This window comes from Bos grunniens, chromosome 11 (assembly GCF_055505025.1).
Source record: "Bos grunniens cultivar Pamir isolate PY7600 chromosome 11, Bosgru_T2T1.0, whole genome shotgun sequence".
Classification (NCBI taxonomy): domain Eukaryota; kingdom Metazoa; phylum Chordata; class Mammalia; order Artiodactyla; family Bovidae; genus Bos; species Bos grunniens.
Window position 1 is genome coordinate 40,878,193 of NC_141175.1, and position 25,686 is coordinate 40,903,878.

The window sequence follows — 25,686 nt, forward strand, 5'->3', positions numbered from 1 at the left end:
GCATTTGTTCTACAAGCAATCTCACTCAACATTGCTTCATCAGTCCTTGATATTTAATGATTCTTTGGGAAATGTTTGTTGAATAAGTGGGAGCAACGAATTAGTTACTTCAAGGTTGTGTGTGTGTGTCTGTGTGTATGCATGTGTATGCAAGTGTGTGAAACTTCCCTGATTAGTAATGATACTGAGTGTTTTTTCATAAGTTTATTCATTCTAGATGTTCTTTTGGGCAAAAAACCTGTATATGTCACTAAGAGAAAAACAATAGCAATTTATAAGTCTACTTTCAGGATACAGAACAGTAGGATATAAGTCTGTTGTCAATATGTCACTGTAAATATCTTTTTCTCACTCTGTGGCTTATTTGTATTTATTAAAAATAAATAAATTATTTTAATTTTAATGCAGTAAATAATTGTTTTCCATTTTAATTACTGACTTTTTATTGAAATTAAGTGATTCAATTTTATATACTTTTTTTTCAGATTCTTTTCCATTATAGGTTATTATAAGATATTGAATATAGTTATCTGTGCTACACAGTAAATCTTTGTTGTTAGTTACTACTTTATATATCTTGTCTTAGGAAACAACTCCTACTTTGGGATTGTGAAATTATTCTCTTTTATATATCTTTAAAACTTTATTGTTTTCTTTCACATTTAGTTTTATGATCCATCTGGAATTCAGGTTTTGACTATGGTGTGAATTTTCTTTTTTTCGTTAAACACTTGTATCCCAATAAAATTAACTGAAAAAATTCACTCTTTTCTCACTGCCTGAGATGACTCTTTTCATGAACATGTCACCTGTGTATGCAGAGGTTTGTTTTTGGGTTCTATTCTGCTCTGGCCTTCTTACTTTATCTTTGAGCATATACTGACCTGTCTTAATTACAGTAACTGTATAACAAGTTCTGCCAACTTTTTTTTTTTTTTAATTGGAGGCTAATTACTTTACAATATTCTAGTGATTTCTGCCATACATGGACATGAATCAGCCATGGGTGTACATGTGTTCCCCATCCTGAACCCCCTTCCCCATCCCATCCCTCAGGGTCATCCCAGTACACCAGCCCTGAGCACCCTGTCTCATGTATTGAACCTGGGCTGTCTGCCAACTTTCTTATTTAATATTGTCTTGGCAATTTTGGGCCCACTGCCTATTCATATAAATTTTAGAATCACATCATAAATTTGTATACAAAAACTTTTGTGATTTTGAATGGCCTTGCATACAAATCACTTTTGGGGGAAATTGCAATTTAAACAATATTGAGTCTTCTAATTGTGAAAATTTCAGTCTTTATATATATTAGGCTTTTCTAACAAATTTTTTCTTTCACATCTTTTATTAGATTTATTCCTAGGAACTTGATACTTTTTGATGCTATTATAAATAAAATATTTCAAGTTTATTTTCATAATTGTTGACTGAAATATAAAAATATAATTGGCCTTGTATATTGATATTTATATCAAACAATCTTGCTAAGAACTTATTAATACTTACAATTCATTAGAGACTATTTTGCATTTTCTATCTCTATAATCAAAACTATTTGTCGACAATAAAAGTTTTACTTCTCCTTTCCAATCCTTATCCATTTCCTTTTTTTGGCTCATTATACTATCTTGATCACTAGGAAAACATTGAATAACATTAGTAAAAAAAGGCATTCTTGTCTTATTTCTGTTATCAGAAAGAAATGTTGAATATCTCACTTCTAAGTAGAAATTTGTTGTAAACTTTTTTATAGATAACCTTTTATTATATGAAAGACATTTCCTTCTGTTCCTACTTTAAAATGAATTATCATAAATGAATGGTCAGTTTTTTAAAACACCTACTGAAACAATTATATGATTTTATACTTAGTGTGATATGATTTTCTATTTAGTCTGATGTATAGTAAATTAATTACTTTTTAATATTAAAGCAAGCATTCCTTGAATAAAACCAATTATTTAATTCACTTAATGAATCTGTTTTTTTTTAATTTACATCTAAGATACAACCAGTCCATTCTAATGGAGATCAGTCCTGGGTGTCCTTTGGAAGGAATGATGCTAAAGCTGAAATTCCAGTACTTTGGCCACCTCATGTGAAGAGCTGACTCATTGGAAAAGACTCTGATGCTGGGAGGGATTTGGGAGCAGGAGGAAAAGGGACGACAGAGGATGAGATGGCTGGGTGGCATCACGGACTCAATGGACGTGAGTTTGAGTGAACTCCGGGAGCTGGTGATGGACAGGGAGACCTGGTGTGCTGCGATTCATGGGGCCACAAAGAGTCGGACACGACTGAGCGACTGAACTGAACTGAACTGAAGATCAAAAGTAAGTTTTCATTCTTATATTATTCTTGCTGGGTTTCTGTATCATAATATAAGTTGGGGAATATATTCTCTTTTACCTTTTTTAGAATATTAACACTCTATATAAAAATTGAGTATTTCTTCTTTAAGTGTTTGTGAAAGTGTTACTCGCTCATTCATGTCCAACTCTTTGGAGCCCCATGGACTGCAGCCTGCCAGGCCTCTCTATCCATAGAATCCTCTAGGAAAGAACACAGGAGTGGGCTGCCATTCCCTTCTCAGGGGTTCTTCCCAATCCAGGGATTAAACCCAAGTCTCCTGCATCGTAGGCTGATTCTTTACCATCTGAGCACCCAGGGAATTAGCCATTAGCTATTAAAGTCATATGGACTTAGAATTTCTTTAATGGAAGCCTGTTATTTTTATATACAATTTTTCTAATGGTACAGGATTATCCCATTTTCTTTCTTTTCTTGCATCTTTTCTACAAGTTGTATTTTCTACAAATTTGGTCATTTTCTCCTAAATTTTCATATTTATTGACATAGTTGATGACAACATAGTCATTATTATCTGTAGGATGCTCTGCTGGAATGGAACACTTAATTTTCAAATGGTAAGGTACAAGCTTTTTGATTTTTCTTCCAGCCTCAGAAACTTACTCTGCTTTCTTATTGAAAACCAAGTCACAGAAATAGTAACAATTTCAAAAAGGCCAGCGGGTTCAGTTACCCATATTCGAAAATCACCTAAGAAAAATAGCTATCTAGAATTACAGCTCTCCAAGAATGGAATCCTACTTCTTTCCTTGGTGGTTTCATTTATTTCAAGTTCATTCATTCATTAAACAAAGTTTCAGATAGAAAAGTACTTTCTGTCAAGGAACTTACATGGCCTGGAGGAGAAGCCAATCCAGGAAAGAACCAACATAGTCTCATGAGATAAATTCCACTGTGCATGACACAAACGAGCACAAGACGCTATGGAAGGAGGGAGGGGGGGTACTGTTTTCTTTGAGGGTTGAATTTCACATGTTCACAAGAACGGCGGAGTGGTAGGAGTTGAGGGAGCAGAGATAACATCCTGAAATGATTTATGTCAAACTAAGGAGTCACTAGTAAAGTAATGCTCAAAATTCTCCAAGCCAGGCTTCAGCAATACGTGAACTGTGAACTTCCAGATGTTCAAGCTGGTTTTAGAAAAGGCGGAGGAACCAGAGATCAAATTGCCAACATCCGCTGGATCATCGAAAAAGCAAGAGAGTTCCAGAAAAACACATCTATTTCTGCTTTATTGACTATGCCAAAGCCTTTGACTGTGTGGATAACATTAAACTGTGGAAAATTCTGAAAGAGACGGGAATACCAGACCACCTGACCTGCCTTTTGAGAAACCCGTATGCAGGTCAGGAAGCAACAGTTAGAACTGGACATAGAACAACAGACTGGTTCCAAATAGGAAAAGGAGTACGTCAAGGCTGTATATTGTCACCCTGCTTATTTAACTTCTATGCAGAGTACATCATGAGAAATGCTGGGCTGGAGGAAGCACAAGCTGGAAGAAATATCAATAACCTCAGATATGCAGATGACACCACCCTTATGGCAGAAAGTAAAGAAGCACTAAAGAGCCTCTTGATGAAAGTGAAAGAGGAGAGTGGAAAAGTTGGCTTAAAGCTCAACATTCAGAAAACTAAGATCATGGCATCTGGTCCCATCACTTCACAGCAAATAGATGGGGAAACAGTGGAAACAGTGGCTGACTTTATTTTGGGGAGCTCAAAAATCACTGCAGATGGTGATTGCAGCCATGAAATTAAGACACTTACTCCTTGGAAGGAAAGTTATGACCAACCTAGACAGTATATTAAAAAGCAGAGACATTACTTTGTCAACAAAGGTCCATCTAGTCAAGGCTATGGTTTTTCCAGTAGTCATGTATGGATGTGAGAGTTGGACTGTGAAGAAAGTTGAGCGCAGAAGAATTGACGCTTTTGAATTGTGGTATTGGAGAAGACTCTTGAGAGTCCCTTGGACTGCAAGGAGATCCAACCAGTCCATCCTAAAGGAGATCAGTCCTGGGTGTTCATTGGAAGGACTGATGTTGAAGCTGAAACTAACACTTTGGCCACCTGATGCGAAGAACTGACTCATTTGAAAAGACCTTGATGCTGGGAAAGATTGGGGGCAGGAGAAGGGGACAACAGAGGATGAGATGGTTAGATGGCATCACTGATTCAATGGACATTGGTTTGGGTGGACTCTGGGACTTGGTGATGGACAGGGAGGACTGGTGTGCTGCGGTTCATGGGGTTGCAAAGAGTCGGATATGACTGAGCGACTGAACTGAACTGAAGGAGTCTGGATAGAATGTATAATGGGGTAGCATTGACAGTTTTTAAATTATCTGATTTGCAGTGTTAGAAAGTCAGGAAAATTTTCAGGCATTTCTAATGTTAATAATTTCAAAAATTTAGAATTCTCTAAAGGAAATAATATAATTCTACCTAGTAATAAAATAAAAACCTAATACCTATGGAAGCTTAAAAACTAAAAGTTAAAGGCTTGAGATGAGAAGCTTACCTGTAGTTTCTCCTGAGTAAGTTAACAGAGATTAAACAGAAAAGCAATGTAATCAAACATTTCAGGTTTACAAACCTATAACAAGATGCTCCATAGGGACATTCAGGCCGGTCATCAGCTTCATCTTGACACGTGATGTTTACACCTCCATAATCACTATCACCAGGGTGACTGAAGTGTTGAAAATGGACAGGATTTTTCCTATGAGAGTGACAAACATACTGTCAGAAAAAATAATTAATAGGGTATACTAGATTTCTAGATAAACTAGAAAACATAATAGCATATAGCAGAAAATCAAATAATACATATCAGATTATTCCAGAGCATGAACAACTAACATTACATTGTTAAAAATAAAGCTCATGATAACTAGTCAGTGCAGAACCCTAATAATAGCAAAATTAATTTCTGGTGACATGGAAAAAACCATGATTGCAAACATTACTTTAAATAGGATATATATAACAGACTATGTTGACTAATATATATGTAGGATAAAAGTATTATAAGCACATATAGCTTTTAAGGGTTTTCCTGGTGGCTCAGATGCAAGAATCCACCTGCAATGCAGGAGCCCCATGTTCAATCCCTGGGTCAGGAAGATCCCCTCCAGAAGGCATTGGCAACCCACTCCTGTATTCTTGCCTGGAAAATCCCAGGGACACAGGAGCCTGATGGGCTACAGTCCATGGGGCTGCAAAGAGTAGGACATGATTGAGTGACTGAGAACATTTAATCTATTAGAAACTAAAAATGAGAAATTTTTAAAAATATATTCACTTTAAAATAGCAGCAAACCCTTTACACATTATCATAAAAAGCAAATCTTAACATAAATACCTATCTTCCAAAAAAAAAATTGATGGAGACACTGTTTTATACTTCAGAAATTTCTTTAATATCTGGCTTAACGGAGGGCATTTGGATTCTCCTATCTGCTTCTGCATTCAATCATTAACACAAATCATAAGCCATAAGCCTCTGGGAAATTCTACTGTACACTTGTGAGTGAGAAAATCAGAGTAGAAAGGCATATATGAACAATGGTTATGCATATATGCACAATGGTTATTATGAAAATGGTTTGGCCCAACAGTTTTCCTAAAAGCATCTTGGGGACCAGGCCCTGAAAGGGCCTCTGGACCATACTTTGAGAAGCAATGTTATAAAACAGTATATTAGTTAAGAATCTGCCTGCAATGTGGGAGACATGGGTTTGATCCCTGGGTTGGGAATATTCCCTGGAGGAGGGTATGGCAACCCACTCAAGTATTCTTGCCGGGAGAATCCCATGGACAGCGGAGCCAGGCAGGCTGCAGTCTATGGGGTCACAAAGAGTCAGACATGACTGAAGCGACTAAATACAGCACAGCACAGAATTTAGTGAAGCTAATTTATCAACATAAGTTGGAAAAGTGGTTGGGACAAAAGAATGAAGATGTCTCAGGGGAAGAAACACCAGCAAAAATCTTCACATTAAAGAAATTATCAGAGATATTTCACTATGAAAGATAAAATACTGGAAGCTAAGGAAAACTTCAAAAGGTGTATAACAATTTTTTTTTAATTTGTAGCACACCAGGCTCTTCTGTCCATGGGGTTTCCATGGACAAGAATGCAGGAGTGGGTTGCCATTTCCTCCTCCAGGGGCTCTTCCCAACCCAGGAATCAAACCCGAGTCTCCTACTTGGCAGGCAGATTCTTTACAATGAGCCATCTGGGACACCCCAATTAGCTCAGGCATAGAGATGATCTTTGTTTCATATAATAAGTTATGTGAAGAGAATGGGACAAGTACTGTTCAAACTACTCTTGATATATTGTTTTTACAAAGAAATAAAACATCTTAGTTCCAAAAAAAAAAGTATATTAGTTTCATCTGTACTTGAATTAAAATGGAAATATATAGTATGTACTTCTTTGAGAATGACTTTTTATGTTTATATTATTACTCCATACTGTTTCATATAACAACAGTATACGTTTATTACTGTGCAATGGTCCACTGTATGATTTTTTTGTCCATTCAATGAAGATGCCAAGACCATTCTAAAAGGAAAGAATACTCTTTTTAAAAAGACAAATGGTGCTGGGAAAACAGGATATTCACATGCAAAAGAATGAAGTTGGACCCTTCGCTCACGCTATATACAAAAGCAACTTAAAATGTATCCAAGACATAAAAATATGACCTATATAAAACTTTTAGAAGAAAATGGGAGAAAGCTTCAAGACATTGGATTTGTCAAAGATTTCCTGCCAAATGCAAAGGCAAGAAATGTAAAACTAGGCAAACTGGACTACATCAGAATTTAAATTTTCTTTGCATCTAAGGATGCAATTAATAAAATCAACAGGCAACCTACAGAATGGGAGAAAATATTTACAAGTCATGTACCTAATGAGTGGTCAATAATTAGAATATATACAAAATTTGTACCACTCAATGACCAAAAAAAAACCTTGAATAACAAATGAGCAAAGGAAAGTCTATAATCCAAAGAAATTTCTATTCAATACACAAATGAGCAATAAGAAAAGATGCTCAAAATCAGTAATCATTATAGAAATGCAAATCAAAATCACAATGTATCATGCTTAATATCCATTAAAATGATCACCACCAAAAACCCAGAAAATAGCAAGTGTTGGTGAGAAAGTGTAACACTTTGAGTATTGTTGGCAGCCAATGGAACAAGTGTGGAGAAACTGTAATGCTTTGTGCACTGTTGGTAGAAATATAAAATGGTATATCTGCTATGGAAGATAGTATGATGGTACCCTGCAAAATTAAAAATAGAATTGATCCAGCAATTTAACTTCTTTATTTATATCCAAAAATAAATGAAAGTAGGATCTCAAAGAGTTGTTTTCATACCAAAGTTCACAGCAGCATTATTCACAATAGCCAAGAAATGGAAGCACCCCAAATGTCCATTGAAAGATGAATGGATAAACAAAACAAGGTATATACATAAAATTGAATATGATTCAGCCTTAAAAAGAAGAGAAATTCTGACTCATGTTACAATATAGATAAACTCTGAAGACCTACATAAAGAGTCATGTCTGACTCTTGAGACCTCATGGACTATACAGTCCATGGAATTCTCTAGGCCAGAACACTGGAGTGGGTACCCTTTCCCTTCTCCAGGGTATCTTCTTAACCCAGGGATCAAACCCAGGTCTCCCACATTGCAGGTGGATTCTTTACCAGCTGAGCCACAAGGGAAGCCCAAGAATAATGGAGTGGGTAGCCTATCCCTTCTCCAGCAGATATTCCCAACCCAGGAATTGGACTGGGGTCTCCTGCATTGCAGGTGGATTCTTTACCAACTGAGCTATTTATTAGGGAAGCCCACATAAAGTTAAGACAGTCACGAAATAACAAATATGGTATTCTTCCACTTATGTAACTACAGCCAAAATTTACTTGTTTTAATCCCTGACCACTTCGGTACTATTTTCATATATTTTAATTTCACAAATATGTTACATAACACAAAAGTTATTAGTGCTTTATACAGTCATATTCAATTTTATTATGCTTCTATTTTTCCTTCCTGAATGTCTATAACTTCCATACAGGGTCTCTCCTGCTTGGCAAATACTAAACTCCATTGTTGTTGCCTAAGCTCCATGAGACTGCCCAAAGCTCTGCCTGTTCTCTTAGCCCTCAGCATGAAACATTAAAAATTTGTCAAATGTCACAAAGGAAAAAGAAGCCTTAAAGTGTGACTGCCTCTAATGTTCTCAAACATGTGTGTTCAGCTTTGCTAGTTGTTCTCAGTGGGAGGTTTGGTCCTCAGTGAGACACTGCACATGTATTAGAGATAAAAACCTTATTTTATATACTATTAACTCATAATTTTTATGTTCTTATTCAGATAAAACTATTTTAATTAAAGCATTAATTTCTTACATGCTAATAACAGATCTTTCAATTTCTGTCCAATTTTTAAAATAAGTTTACTAATGGAACCATATGCTATTAAACAAGAAAACTACATGACCCCAGAAGAACAAAAGCTTTCAAAACAAGTTTTTTGGAAACAACAGTTTCTACAAAGTTAAATGCTGTTTTGTTGTTTTCAGTTTCTCAAAGGATTGAAAGAAGATGTGACTGCTTTAGACAAGGCTGAACTTGATGTGTCTGTGATATAAACAGTGATTATCTGGATCTAAAATTTAGTACAGAAATCTCTGTTGGAGATACAGACTTGGGAGGTAACAGCATAACATCAAGGGGTTGAATAAGACTTCTCTTGAGCAATAATTTTCTATTATGACAGAACATGTAAATAATCGGTGGTGGTGATGGTGTAGTTGCTAAGTCGTGTCCTACTCTTGTGACCCCATGGACTGCAGCCAGCCAGGTTCCTCTGTCCATGGGATTTTCCAGGTAAGAATACTGGAGTGGATTGCCATTTCCTTCTCCAGGGGATCTTCCTGACCCAGGAATCAAACCCAAGTCTCCTGCATCACAGGCAGATTCTTTACCTAATGAACTATGATATTAAATATCAGATCTAACATCACACATTAGAAACTGTACTAGGAAAAAAGTTGTGTAGGATAGAAGCTGAGCAATGTAGGGAAGAACAGGCATATCAGAAAAGGATGCAAAAAGGAACTGAACGAGTCTTTCAGCAGGACAGAAGGGAGGAAAAGGGATCAGCGCATCCAAAGGACACAACAACAGCCTGACGGCATGGTGCATCTGAAGAATCACTGGCAGTTCAGGGCCTTCTGGACTCTGCTAAGAAATCCAGCCTTTAGACACTGAAGGATTCTGTAAAAGAGAGTAATACTGTCAGATTTTTTTCTCTCTTCTTTTTTATCTTTGTTTTTATTTTCTCAGTCAGATCATTCAGTCAAGAATGAGGAAGAAATCTGAACCTGAGGGAAAGTGTGGAGACTTGGGAGATTATTTACTAGCTCCAGAGGAATCATGGCATGAGCTGAAGCAGTGGCATTGAGGCTGGAAAAAAGATACATTTAACTGACTGCTATGATATACATATATAACAAGAACTCAATGTAGGGGGTTTTTTTCCCCTTTATTATAAATATAAGTGTTCAGTCTTCCAGATTTCAGTTGCAAATATTTCATGGGTATTAATTATGTATATCAAAATGAGTGAAAAAGTAAAAAAATATTCACAGGCTATGACTGATTAATGTGTCATCATCAAGTATGACTGAATTCATTATGATCTTGATAGAACATTAAATCATGTTTAACAAAGACAAATACCAGTTGAACACTGTCACAGACTGAACTGTGTGCCCCACCCTCAAACTTATATATTAAAGCCCTAACCCCTAGTGTGACTATATATGGAGGCAGGGCCTTAAAGAGATAATTCAGATTAAAGAAATTCATAAGGGTAGGTCCTTTAATCCCAAATGAATGATGTCCTGATAAGATGAGGAAGAGACTCCAGGGATGTTTATTCACAGAGAAAGGCCATGTGAGGACACTGAGAAGGTGGCATCTGTAAGCCAATGAGAGAGACTACAGGAGGACTCAACCTGCCAACACCCTGATCATAGGTTTCTAGCCTCCTGAACTGTGAGATAATAAATTTCTCCTATTTAAACCACCTAATCTATTTATAAATTATGTTCCATATGCGGGACTAAGGCCATCATAAATAAGACAAAATTGTGAATAAATGCATAAATTATAATTGTTAAAATTGGTTATTCAAATGTTAAAATGGCACTGCACTTTAAAGAGATATGATGAATGAGAAATTAACAGAATATGTGATATACATATGCTATTGCATAGAAGGTAAACTATACTAGAATGTATTTATAAGATATTTAGTTTGATAAGTTGCAATAGCAAAGAAAAACTTCTGCAATAGGGCTATGAAACATAGAGAAAACACAGTATAAACATACAGCCTAAAACTAATTCACAAAGTATGAAATTAGAAAATATAATACAATATAATCAAATGAAGTAAGTAGAAGAGTTACCAATCAATCCAGAAAATATATATTCAGTTGTTTTAGAAGGCACCATGGTGATTTAAAAACATTTTTAGAAAAATATAAAAGAAAAGGCATAAGTATAATAAGATGCCTAAACACAACTTAGAATTCTGAGAGTTATACTGTATACATAAACTACTTATGAAGCTATCTTTCTAACACCTAAATAAGACATTAATAAGCAGGTATTTAGGTCTGAGTGATCCTGTTTTCAAGTCTGTATTCCCCAGTTTCTTGTAGTAGTCAGCGTATCTACAATGAAACATTTAATTCCCCACTATATTTTAAAAGCCTCTAGAAGGATTTGCAAGAACACATACTGAAAAAGTACAGACCAGCAGAAACACAAAATGGGTCTTATTAGTCTTTTAACACATGATAGCATATATTTACATGCTACATGCTATGAAATACTGGAATTATATGCTACCTGTAATTTTGCTTTACCTGTAGCAGTTTGCCCCATACATGCAGGATGTTCTCTGTACCTTGTTTTCTTCAGAACCATTTGGAACTGAATCGGTTGCCTTCGCCTGCACACATTCAGGACTGGGCGGATTAGAGCTGGGCTCAGGATGAGATTTTTGAGGCTTGTCACAGAAAGACTTGCTCTGGGTACTGGAATAACTCTCAGAACAACTTCTCGCCATGCTGTCTTCATTTGAGCTTCCCTTAGCGATGATTTTATGTTCAGAAACCTTACCAAGTGCCTCTACTGGGACTTTGCTTCTCTGTGGATTAGTCTTAGTGTTATCTATCTCTGTGTTATGTAACGTGGCTGCAGAAAATGACTGTGGCATTTCCTATAAGAAAATCAGGAAATAAATAATAAATAAAAGCATATTTCAAAGGAAATGTGTAAGTTTAAGCATAAATGCATGAAACTGTAAGATTCATGCAATATGTATATTTTAAAACTTTAAGATCCATATTTTAAAGTTATTAAAAATGTCATTGTCTATATCTCTAGTTTAATAACTTTGAAATAATCTACTGTTATTAGAAAAGGAATTTACAGTTATGTCAAACCTTTACAATCATGTCAAACATTCAGTGAAAAATAACCAGAAAAATACAAATGAAACATGAGAAAATCCAACATTTGCTCATTTGAATATAGTCTTCCCCTCAAAACCTACTTGGCTCTTAAATTTCCTGTTCAACAATGTGCCACACTCTTCTGCACTGTTCTTATAATTTCTTATAAGTTACTGTAATACTTTATTTCTACCCTCTAAATCAAGATTTTTCCCCCTTCAGCTGAATGATGAAATTGATCCTCCTTCACAGAAAAATTCACATGAAAGCTATCTTATGATTAACTTAGAAAATAAGATTCCTTTGAAGTGGTATGAATAACAGTTTCAGTTTAACGAATTAAAGGTATTTTGAATCAAGTAAGTATTCTCATTAGCATTACAGAACCTTTTTAATATGTACTTACCACAAGTACAAAGAGTAAGCCTAGTCTTATCCTATTAAAAATGACCTCTTAATTACTTATACTTCCTGTGCAGTGCAGACATTGCTCAGATAAACTCCAGTCCTCAGGGTAAGGATGTGATGAAAACATATTAGATACACACGAATGTTCACCCCCACGTATAACAAGAACTCATGTATGCTGGCTGCCTTCTGGAAAAAGCTGGTTTTAATGTTATTTGATATCCAACAGCTCAAATTTCTTGAAGATATTATCAACATGACTTTTTTAGACTAATTCCTTAGGTGTTTCCATAGTTTTTTCATTTTTAAGAAACACAGTAGGCCAACTTTCAAATGTTATCCAAACTGACTAAAGACCTTGCAAAAAGAACCTAGATCAAATCATGGTTCTTGTATAGCAATAGATAACCAGGTGGAGTTGGCCCTCAGTTGATGGCATTTGTACCACATCCTGCCAACATATATACTCTTTCCCAGCAAGCTGCTCAAGTACACTCCAATCTCATCTCCCTTTACTATAGGACCCCAACTAATCAGGACCTACTGTGGGGTGGAAACAGAGCAATTCTGACGCACCTCCTTATCTGCAGTCCCCTACTGGCTCAACTCTCACCAATTTTCTTTTTCTCTGTTCAGGTAGTACTGGGATAAGTGAGCAAATCTTTATTGGCTAAGCAGGGCCAGTAAAATTTCAGTCTCTTGTTCCTGTTGGCATCTCAGAACTCCACAATAAACGCTCTCAGAGCCCATCTCTTCTCTTAATTTTAGAAAGGGACAAAATAACTTCTTCCACCAAACACAGCACTCTCCCAAATCTTACAACCTTTTTTTGTCTCAGTTCTCTAAGTATAAAGCCTGGGGGAAGGGACAGTGAATTTCTCATCCCTTTCAAAAGATCCCATAGGAAAAAGCCTAGCCCTCACTGCTGGGGGCTCCTTTCAAATATGAGATGCTTACAATTAGTACTTCTGCGCTGGGTGTTGGGCCTCAGCAACAGTATGGGGACAACAGGGAAAAATATCCCACTCCTGGATTTATTATAGGGGAAAAAAGGACACAGGTAGGAAAGGGTTAAATAAAGGAGAATACTTTCTTACCATGAAACACTGGGCAGAGATTGAAAAGAATGAGGTAGATCTCTCTCTATATATATATCTCTAAGGATTTTTAAAATTAAAAATATATATACATTATATACAAACACACATACACACACACAATGATTCCATCTAGGTTGTAAAAAAAAAAAATTCCCTACGTATCTATTTGAGTACTTACCTATGTAAATCCAAATGAAAAGATTTAGAAGGGCGTAAACCAATGTATTAGTATGCAATGAGATGGAAGGAAAAGGTGAATCAAAATTTTCATTTTACTTTAACATGCGTCTGAATGCATTTTTGACAACAAGCATCTACTATATTACCATTTAAAAAAATGAAAAGCAAACCAAGTAATACAAGAAAAGATATAAAGTATAAAGCCATCATATTTCAACTCGCTCTACTTTTATGAAATGTAAAGAAGGATTTATTTTTTAAATATCTTTACAAGGAATATGTTTAACATGTTAATTTATTCCAAAAGAGAAAGGAGTAATAAAGTCACAGATATCAATACTATATGGATCAGGGGTTCTCAAATATTTTAAGAGGCATAAAAGCTGGAATTCATAATGTTCATTATGGAACTCCATGAAATATTGATATTCAGTAGGCCCTTGGCATTCAAGAATTTAACATTTGTGGTTTCAATTATTCATAAATGGTCCCAAAAACCCATTACATGCAGTAATTTGTAAGTTTGCTGAGATATAAATTCATAGTATGCCAGTTAAAAAGCTCATGAGCCAGAACAAGTCACTGAACTGGCAAATGAGAGAAGAGGAAAGATGGAGGGTGCTGTGTACTTGGAAGAAGTAGGGGAAGGCAGAGAGGTCCATTTTTTATTTTATATCTGAGACCCACATGGCTTATGTCCCAGATTACATGAAAATGTGAAGAATAAAGTGTAGGAGGCTAGAGATTCATGACAGAAGAGACAGATCTCCTACACTCTCTATAAAAATACATGCTATAGACCTCAGGAATTGAGGAGCATGCAGCTGGTGGAAGGTGACCTTGGTGCTTGAAGTTGGCTAAAATGTATTATATTAAGGCTATTTGGGTTTCCCAGGTGGCTCAGTGGTAAAAAAAAAAAAAAAAAAAAAATCTGCCTGCCAATGCAAGAGACGTGGGTTCGATCCCTGGGTCGAGAAGATCCCTTGAAGAAGGAAATGGCAGTTCATTCCAGTAATCTTGCCTGGGAAATCCATGGACAGAGGAGCCTGATGGGCTACAGTACAAGGGGTCACAAAAGAGTCAGACACGACTTAGTGACTGAACAACACACTTAACAACAAGGCTATTAAAGTAGACTGTTAAGTTCCCCCAATAAGTCCTCCCTTATCCCTCAACTCTCTGAAGGTTTCTTTTTCTTTTTCTAGCTTGTGAGATATTAGCTCCCAGACTAGGGATTAAACATGGGCCCACAGCAGTGAAAGCACTGAGTCTTAACCACTGTGTCTAGACCACCAGAGAATTCCCCATCTGAAGTTCTAATATACTTCAAAGGAGAGAATAAAGAACTTCCCCCGAAACAAAGATTCCCTGGAGAAGGAAATGGCAACCCACTCCAGTACTTCTTGCCTTGAAAATCCCATGGATGGAGGAGCTTGGTGCAGGCTACTATCCATGGGGTCGCAAAGAGTTGGGCACGACTGAGCGACTTCACTTCACTTCCTGAAACAAGGTCAATGAAGCAATTTGCTGTTGTCTCCAAGCTGCCCTTGGAAAGAATGTTTGTGCTAATGAATTGTCTTAAAAGTGCTGTATGAATCCATTAGTTCCCACAGGTTAAGAACTAAAAAATTCTAAACTCCAGCCTTAACTTCACTCTTGAACTTCAAACTCATTCATGGCATACATGAACTGTGAACTACCAGATGTTCAAGCTGGATTTAGAAAAGGCAGAGGAACCAGAGATCCAATTGCCAACATCCACTGGATCATTGAAAAACCAAGAGAGTTCCTTGCTTTTATATACTGCTGCTTTATTGACTACGCCAAGGCCTTTGACTGTGTGGATCACAACAAACTGTGGAAAATTCTGAAAGAGATGGGAATACCAGACCACCTGACTTGCCTGCTGAGAAGTCTGTACGCAGGTCAAGAAGCAACAGTTAGAACTGGACATGGAACAACAGACTGGTTCCAAATAGGAAAAGGAGTACGTCAAGGCTATATATTGTCACCCTGCTTATTTAACTTATATGCAGAGTACATCATTAAAAACACTGGGCTGGATGAAGCATAAGCTGGAATCAAGATTCCCGGGAGAAATATCAATAACCTCAGATATGCAGATGACACCACAACTTATGGCAGAAAGCGAAGAAGAACTAAAGAGCTTCTTGATGAAAGTGAAAGAGGAGAGTGGAAAAAGTTGGCTAAAACTCAACATTCAGAAAACTCAGATCATGGCATCTGGTCCCATCACTTCACGGGAAATAGATGGGGAAACAGTGGAAACAGTGGCTGACTTTATTTTTGGGGGCTCCAAAATCACTGCAGATGATTTCATGACTGCAGCCATGAAATTAAAAGATGCTTGCTCCTTGGAAGAAAAATCATGAAAAACATAGACAGCATATTAGAAAGCAGAGATATTACTCTGCCAACAAAGGTCCATCTAGTCAAAGCTATGGTTTTTCCAGTAGTCATGTATGGATGTGAGAATTGGACTATAAAGAAAGCTGAGTGCCAAAGAATTGATGCTTTTGAACTGTGGTGTTGGAGAAGACTCTTGAGAGTCCTTTAGACTGCAAGGAGATCCAACCAGTTCATCTTAAAGGAAATCAGTCCTGAATACTCATTGGAAGGACTGATGCTGAAGCTGAAACTCCAATACTTAGGCCACGTAATATAAAGAACTGAATCATTGGAAAAGACCCTGATGCTGGGAAAGACTGAAAGTGGGAGGAGAAGGGGACGACAGAAGATGAGATGGTTGAATGGCATCACCCACTCAATGGACATTGAGTTTGAGTAAACCCCGGGAGTTGGTGATGGACAGGGAGGCCTGGTGTGCTGCAGTCCATGGGATTGCAAAGAGCTGGACACGACTGAGTGACTGAACTGAACTGAACAAGTCCCATTACTTCATGGCAAATAGGTGGGGAAAGAGTGGAAACAGTGACATTAGCGACTGAACAATAACAACAGCTAGACATTTCTTCCTCAATATTCTATACACCTCACACTCAAAATGTCAAATTCGAAATCCACCCTCTGTATTCTGTACCATAGTTTTGGCCAAAATAATCTAACCCACTTGTTTTAGCCAGAAGATGTGGATAAATTTCTTGGATGACTATCTTTCATTCCTTCTTTACTTCCCCCAGATCTAAACAACAAGTGTTGCAGTGTGTTTCTTAAATATTCCTCTAATTCATCCCTACCATCCTTAATATTAGTGCCTCAGTCAGATCCTCTTCATAACATCGTCAATGACCTTATCCCCCTGTTTTTAATCTTATTCTCTTCCAATTTCTCCTTTGAAGAGCGGATAAGATTATCTCTGGCTGAAAACATTTCAAGGTCCTCCTTCACACTACCGGCTTCATCCTCATCTTGCCCTGCCGCCCAGCTCTGCACCAAGAATGCTAAGAACAATTGTCCGCAGCATAGTCTTTGTATCCTCTCTGCTCTTATACCTGTTGCCTCATCGACCTGGGATGGATTCCTACACCTGGTTCATGCCCGCTGCCCTTAGGATTGGCCCAGGGTCACTTCTTTCAGGAACCCCTCCCTAGAAGCTGGTTTATGGAGTCCTCCTCAAGACTGCCATAAAAATGAATGTGTTGTCACTTTATTTTAGGATTTGAATCATGTGCCCCACGAGACTATTTGCTCCTTATCAACTATGTCTTCTTCATCTTTATGCATTTAACCCCACATTCCAGCATACTGCCTTACATATAACAGAAAGACTGCTTAGTGTAATGATTATTAGAATGGTCTTTGAGCTCAATAAATGGTTTTGGGTAATTTTTCAGCCATTGTTGTTAACATGTATTACTACTATTTGTTTAATGAATGCTTATTAAATGAATGAATGAATAGATGCTTCTGTGGGACTGATCAGAGACATGCTATAAATGGTACAATCCAAATAGCCAATCAGAAGCAAAGGATATAAGATTCCTTGATGTAGTAAACCAACACTAAGGAGCTCTGGGGATACAGTCTTAATTAAGAGAGAGCTATGTAAATAAGAGTTATATTCCTTACCTCTCCTGTTATTTTGGTCAGTCAAGGCAAGAATCTAGTGTACTGGAGACAAATGAAGATACTCTTAAAATATCACCTCCCTACCAGCTTTCAGGAATAAACAACCTATTTTTGGTAATGTTTCAAAGATTTTATTGAACATCTAGATCTTCTGATATTCCTGATAACTTAATATTTTTCTTTCTGAACAGCCCTGATTACAGCCTTTACAGCTGGCAGGAAAGGCTTGACCTTTCTTAAAAGTTTCACTTGTGATTATCAAACTTTATGTGGTTTAAATAATACTGTATTTATGGTTTAACTACAGTAAGACATGCCTACTACAGATTTTCTTCTGGAAAAAAAATGTCTCTTCTTAGGGAAAAAAAGGGAGTTGTATTGCTATTGTAAAAAATCAATAAAAATAAAACTCAGTTAGATAGAAGATGGAGCTCTCATGCCCTGCAATGATAGCAAAGCCCAACAAGAAGAAGACTCCTCATTTTTCCTGGCAATGATTCAGCCAATAAAAGACCACAGACTCTTAGTTGACTATAGTCCTGACAACCTCCTTTTCCTCTCTCTAAGAGTTCTCCTAAGAGTTCTCCTTCTCTTACACTGAGGGAGCTTCCAGCAGAGGCTTGCCAGGGTTCAGTTCAGTTCAGTTCAGGCACTCAGTCATGTTCAACTCTTTGCAACCCCATGAACTGCAGCACACCAGGCCTCCCTGTCCATCACCATCTCTCGGAGTTCCCTCAAACTCATGTCCATCGAGTTGGTTATGCCATCCAGCCATCTCATCCTCTGTCGTCCCCTTCTCCTCCTGCCCCCAATCCTTCCCAGCATCAGAGTCTTTTCCAATTAGTCAATTCTTCTCATGAGGTGGCCAAAGTACTGGAGTTTCAGCTTTAGCATCATTCCTTCCAAAGAAATCCCAGGGCTGATCTTCAGAATGGACTGGCTGGATCTCCTTGCAGTCCAAGACACTCTCAAAAGTCTTCTCCAACACCACAGTTCAAAAGCATCAATTCTTCAGCGCTCAGCTTTCCTCACAATCCAACTTTCACATCCATACATGAAAAACCATAGCCTTGGCTAGATGAACCTTTGTTGGCAAAGTAATGTCTCTGCTTTTGAATATGCTATCTAGGTTGGTCATAACTTTCCTTCCAAGGAGTAAGCATCTTTTAATTTCATGGCTGCAGTCACCATCTGCAGTGATTTTGGAGCCCAAAAAAATAAGGTCTGACACTGTTTCCACTGTTTCCCCATCTATTTCCCATGAAGTGATGGGACCAGATGCCATGATCTTTGTTTTCTGAATGTTGAGCTTTAAGCCAACTTTTTCACTCTCCACTTTCACTTTCATCAAGAGGCTTTTTAGTTCCTCTTCACTTTCTGCCATAAGGATGGTGTCATCTGCATATCTGAGGTTATTGATGTTTCTCCCGGAAATCTTGATTCCAGCTTGTGCTTCTTCCAGCCCAGCATTTCTCATGATGTACTCTGCATAGAAGTTAAATAAGCAGGGTGACAATATACAGCCTTGACGTACTCCTTTTCCTATTTGGAACCAGTCTGTTGTTCCATGTCCAGTTCTAACTGTCGCTTCCTGACTTACATATAGGTTTCTCAAGAGGCAGGTCAAGTGGTCTGGTATGCCCATCTCTTTTGGAATTTTCCACAGTTTAATGTGATCCACACAGTCAAAGGTTTTGGCATAGTCAATAAAGCAGAAATAGATGTTTTTCTGGAACTCTCTTGCTTTTTCGATGATCCAGCAGATGTTGGCAATTTGATCTCTGGTTCCTCTGCCTTTTCAAAACCATCTTGAACATCTGGAAGTTCATGGTTCACATATTGCTGAAGCCTGGCTTGGAGAATTTTGAGCTTTACTTTACTAGCGTGTGAGATGAGTACAACTGTGTGGTAGTTTGAGCATTCTTTGGCATTGCCTTTCTTTGGGATTGGAATGAAAACTGACCTTTTCCAGTCCTGTGGCCACTGCTGAGTTTTCCAAATTTGCTGGCATATTGAGTGCAGCACTTTCACAGCATCATCTTTCAGGATTTGAAATAGCTCCACTGGAATTCCATCACCTCCACTAGCTTTGTTCATAGTGATGCTTTCTAAGGCCCACTTGACTTCACATTCCAGGATATCTGGCTCTAGGTGAGTGATCACACCATCCTGATTATCTTGGTCGTGAAGATCTTTTTTGTACAGTTCTTCTGTGTATTCTTGCCACCTCTTCTCAATATCTTCTGTTTCTGTTAGGTCCATACCATTTCTGTCCTTTATCGAGCCCATCTTTGCATGAAATGCTCCCTTGGTATCTCTAATTTCTTGAAGAGATCTCTAGTCTTTCCCATTCTGTTGTTTTCCTCTATTTCTTTGCCAAGGTTAAAGACCTCAAATTGCTGATCCCAAATAAACCCATCTTTGCTGGAGAAATATCTGGAAGTCCATTTGTTTCAGGTCAACAGTTTGGTGATCTGTACAGGGATCAGAGAAGACCTTCAACAGCTCCAGGGCTGATGAGCAAACAGGTGCAGCATCCACAATCAAGTCCACTGTGATCACTGATTTTTCTCACAGATCCTGGAGTTTGAAGGTACATGTTTCTCCAGGATGTGAGCCCATACCCTCTCTGCATTTGAAGCTCTCTTGGCTTTGTTTGGAATCTGTTTTGAGTTTTAATCTTCCAGGTTAAGGCCTTATTCTGCATGAGGGTACTCATTTGGCACTTTGGTCTGACTTTGAGATGAGACTGTTTCAACTGAAGCTGGCTAAGAAGCCTTTAGCTTGGCTTTTCCAGGACCAAGTTATTTCTTAGAACTGGCTGTTACTAGGCCTGCAAGTTGTTTGAGTTGTAAGCTGTTTGAATTGAGCTGTTTAAGTTGTAAATTATTTAAGCTGCTTGAAAATTATTATTTTATTATAGAAGAAAACCTCTGAGAAGTAAGATTCCAGTTACCTAAATATTTTGAGGCTACCTCACCCCCCACAATAGATACTTCAACTGATTCTATGCTTAAAAACTAGTCCTTCTTCATGTGCATTTCCAACTGGACTAACCTGACCAAAGGCAATTTAGAATATCAATGGCCATTGTGGGAAACTTTTGAAATCCCCAAATTTAATTCTCTTAAAGCCAAGATGGATTACAGTAACTCAAAAGTTTCTAGGACTGAATGGAATGACGATTTTGATTGATATTTTGAAGCTTCCCAATGTTATCAGAAGTTTAAAATTGCCTCTCTGCAAAATAAGATTTTAAGATTAACTGAGGCAAATGATTAAAGAAAAATAGAATGGTTTCTGAAGCTTCAGGCTCTTCTTCCTTAGCTTCTTTTTCTCAGATTCCACATCTGGTGCCATCTTGCCTCTTCCTTAGCCCCTACGCCTCCAGCACAATCTTCCTCTTCCCTTCGACACTGTCAACACCTCCTCTCTATCCTCAATGACCCCACACTCATTTTCCTGCCAAACTTCCCATTTTCTCTGAAACTCTCCCTACTCTCTTCCTCTGAAACTGCCAGAACCTGTCCCTTTAAAATTAGGCCTTCTGAGAATCCAGATGTTAAACTCTTAGTTTCTTATATTCCTTGGACTAAAGCTGAACTGTGAGCCATAGTCAAAGACCTTCCCAAAGTAACAGAAGATCCTCATTGATTTGCAGAGGAATTTAATATAGTTATTCAAACTTACCAACCTTGTTTCTGACTTATATCATCTAATTTTATACTTGTCAGTGAAGACTGGGCCCAGCACTGGATAAAAACATTTAGTTGGGAAAATCCTGAAAGGTCTCTAGAATTACAGCTCAGTGACCAGACCACTAACTTATTATATGATCATGTGTGCATGCCTAGTCTTTTCTAACTCTTTGCGACTTCATGGACTACAGCTGGCCAGGCTCCTCCATCCATGGGATTATTCCCCCAGGAATACTGAAGTGGGTTGCCATCTCCTACTCCAGGGGATCTTCCAGGCCCAGGGATCGAACCTGTGTTTCCTGTGGCTCCTGCATTGGCAGGTGGATTCTTTACTCCTGAGCCACCTGGGAAGCCCATTATATGATCCACTTCAGCAATAATGAGGCAATTTCATCAGGTGATTTCTATGGCTTTCCCAAAGCCTGTTGATTGGAACAGAATTCAGGCCTGCACACAAAAATCTGATGATCCTATTCATGACTATTACAATCAACTTCAGATTGTTTTAAAGGAAAATTCTACTCTTCTTTCAGATGTTGATTCTACCTGGGTATCTATTAACCCCATGTTTATTAATGGACTGAACTGGGTCCTTTCTTTTCTAGTAAAAAGGACCAGGATAGAATGGGAAACTATGTCCACTCCATATTTAGCTCATCTGGCAAGCCAGCTCACTCAAACTCTAGATGGATCACCCAAAAGGAAGACTACTATCTTCAAACCACCAACTAAAGACTCCAAACAAAACCCAAACCCTCCTAGTTTCTGCTATTATTGCGAAGAGCCAGGACATTCAAAAGAGATGCTACAAATGTACTGTTAAGTACTTCAGATGCCTTCAATCCTCTAACTAGCCTTTCCAACATCTGCCCAATTCTCAATGACAGTACTCTGAGAAACAACAGGGGCTCTTCCCAGTCTCCCCTCTCCGTCAACCTGGAGAAACATTTCTCCAGATTGGGGACAAGTCTGTTTTAGTCCTAACTGACCCTGAAGTCATACTCTCAGTGCTCAACCCCACTACTATAAAGCAGTCTGAACACAGCTCAACTAGTGGGATTTCTAACGAGCCTCAAGAGGTTCCTGTCTCTGAACCTATTTCCTTTCACTTAGGCCCTTTGAGAGATGCATACCCCTTTCTCCTTAGTTCCTCGGCCCCCAACTCATTTATTAGGCTGAGACTTCTTAAAGAAGTGTCATGCTGGAATTTTTTTTTCCCAAAAAGGGGAAATAATTCTAAAATTTGACAACAGTTATCAAAGTAACAAACCAGGTGAATGAAATGATCCTTTGACATCTTTTATTTGGTTTGCCTCTGATAGTACTAGAGCTAATACTGATCTAGAAATATTGATCACTTGTCTGTAGTGAATCAGTTACCACTCCCCTTATGGGTAAAATCTCCAGCTGATACTGGCAAAACTCACAGCACACATCCCAAGATTCAAATAGATCCCTCAAAAACCACTTAACCAGACTTAATTAATATTCTATAAGAAAAGAAAGCCCTGAAAGGCATAAAGACCATAAAAGAACGTTACAAGGCTCAAGGTCTCATTAATCCTTACGCCAGCCAGGTGAATAAAACCTAGGGGCTGAGGGTGGAGGTTCCTCCAGGATCTCTAAGCAGTAAACAACACTGTTATCCCTTGACACTCTGTTGTTCCTAATACCCATAATTACTAACATCCATTCCAGTTGACAAGGCTGACCAATATCCTTCTGCCCTCACTTAGGAAGAAAAGCAATTCATCTGGACAGTAATGACTCAGGGTTTTGCTGAGAATCCTTATTTCTTACAAATACTAAAGGCTGATCTGGATTATGTAAGGTTCCCTAGAGGTTCTACTTTGTTGTAATATGTGTTTCATTTGCTTCTTTGCTCTCCTTCTCAAGCCTCCTCACAAAAAGACAGTATCCACTTGCCAAAGCTTTTAGGAACATATGGTCATCAAAGAAAAATTACAGTTTACTCGAACCCAGGTTTGATACTTAGGGCATCTGATATCAGCACAAAAGCTTTAAGGAGATCCAGATACACTTCATGATATCCTAAGCTTCCGCAAACCCAAGACTACATGCTATATGCTAAGTCTTCTCAGGCTGGTTGGTTATTTCCAAAGCTGAATTTCAAATTTCTCTCTTATGGCCAAACCTATGTATATGCTTTATTAAACAATAACAACCATGACTCAAACTTATAGAAAGAACCAAACAACGCAGCCTTTAAAGCCTGAAAGTTGTGTCTCATGAACCCACCTGCCTTTGAGAATCCCAATTATCAGATTCTCTTTTTTTTTTTTCCTTTTTATATATGAAAAGGAAGAAAATGCCCTTGGGGTACTCACCCAAAACCATGGGTCCACCATCAACCCACATTGCATTACAGCCAGAAACTGGACTCTGTGGTATAGGGATACCTTGCTTGCCTTAAAGCCATTACAGCTACTGCTCCTTTGGATATGGCCACCAAGAAAATCATGGGATCCCCTTAAGCAACTTTGTACATCACGCAGTAGAAGCCCTCCTGAATTCTCATCACACTTAGTACTTCTCAGTCAGGTGCCTTACGTCCTAAGAAGTAAGTCCTTTCATTAACTTCTCCTCACATAACTCCTTTATGCTATACCTGCTACTCTTCTCCCCTCTGTCACCAAAGAAGTCCCTAACTGACCACCAAAGAAGACACTGACTGACCACCTCCTGACTCATAATGATTTACAGGAAAGACCTCCTGGTAACACTGACTTCTCAAGGTTCACTGATATTCTTATTTAAAAGGTAACAATGGTAAATATGCCAGGTATGCTTTGCAACTCCTTTTGATGTTGTTGAGGCAGCTTTGGCCAAATAGGTGGAATTATACACTCTCATATGGGCTTGTATTTAAGCCAAGGGCAAAGCTGCCAATATTTATACTGATGGTATACACTTTTACAATATTATACACAAACATAATATTTACACACTATACAGTAGCTTAGGATTTTGTAATACTATGAAGCAACGTGACTTCTTTACTCCCTGCTGAAATAAAATTTTAAGTGACCCTTATGTTTACTGGATGTAATATTTTTATCTGCCACTTTAGGTATTACTAATATTCTGGGACATTCTACACTTGACTCTCTGGAAACTGAGGGAAATAACTTTGATGACACTTCTGCAGGGAATGTTGCCAATAGCAAGGGGCCTATAGCAACGGGGCCAATAGCAAGCTGTTGGTCCAAAGAGAAATTTTCCCAAATGATAACTTAAAAAAACAGACTAAAGAAGCCTAACAGCTGGCTTCAGAAAAGGAAAAACAACATTGGAAATGGAAAAATTGTTGGTTTGATAAAAGAGGAAACTCTGGTTTAGACTAACAACCCAGTCCTCCTGGACACTCTAAAATCCCCATTCTTCAGCACTGTACATGCATTAAACCACAGGTCTACTGAAAAAAAATGATAGCATTCATCAATCAGTGTTGATCTGCAAACATTAACAAGGCCATCAAAAATATTTACCTCACTTGTCCCACTTGTCTGAAATACAACCCAAGAAAGCTTGTTTATAATGCTCCCAGACAATTTAAACAGCCCAATGAACTATTCAAGGTCTCACAACTTGCTCTGGCTCATGGATACAAATATGTTTTAGTAATGGCCTGTGTGTTTTCACATACAGACAGGCATCCCTTGCAGACATGCTACTGCTTCTGTAAAGTCCTTTTAGAAAAGATTATCCCTATCAGGGGAATTCCTCTCAAATTTAATGGCCATCAAGGAACACATCTTATTGGTCAGGTACTACAAGTGGACTTCCCTGGACTTTACCTCAGACGGTAAAGTGTCTGCCTACAACGCGGGAGACTTGGGTTCGATCCCTGGGTCAGGAAGATCCCCTAGAGAAGGAAATGGCAACCCACTCCAATGTTCTTGCCTGGAGAATCCCATGGATGGAGGAGCCTGGTGGACTACAGTCCATGGGGTCGCAAAGAGTCGGACACGACTGAGCGACTTCACTTTCACTTCAACAAGTCTGTGCTATTTGGCCAATTTTCAACACTTTCACTGTGCTGAAAGTGATCCCTGTTTAGTTGAATGCACTAATGGTATTATTACTACTCAGTTGACAAAATTAGTAAAGGCCCTCTAAAAATTTTGGCCAAAATGCCTTGTCATTGGTCATTCTGAATCTCAGATCCACCCCTTTCAGAACTCATAAGCTCTCGTACCTTAAGATAGCCACAGGATGCTCTTGCTTCTTTTGACTCACAACTGGTAAAAGGAGAGATACTCCAATATAGCAAAAGCCTAAAT

The 25,686-nt window shown here is 38.1% G+C and overlaps 1 protein-coding gene across 13 annotated transcripts in view; it reads right to left on the reverse strand.

Annotated features, from left to right (window-relative positions):
* Positions 1 to 25,686, reverse strand: part of APLF (aprataxin and PNKP like factor) — a 135,543-nt gene that overhangs the window by 65,843 nt on the left and 44,014 nt on the right. For all 13 annotated transcript variants that reach the window (XM_086326270.1, XM_086326269.1, XM_086326275.1 and 10 more), the window contains exons 7-8: positions 11,356 to 11,711; positions 4,975 to 5,100 (exon numbers count right to left, since the gene is read on the reverse strand). In XM_086326270.1, coding sequence (XP_086182396.1) covers positions 4,975 to 5,100; positions 11,356 to 11,711 — 482 coding nt within the window. The remainder of the gene's footprint in view (positions 1 to 4,974; positions 5,101 to 11,355; positions 11,712 to 25,686) is intronic.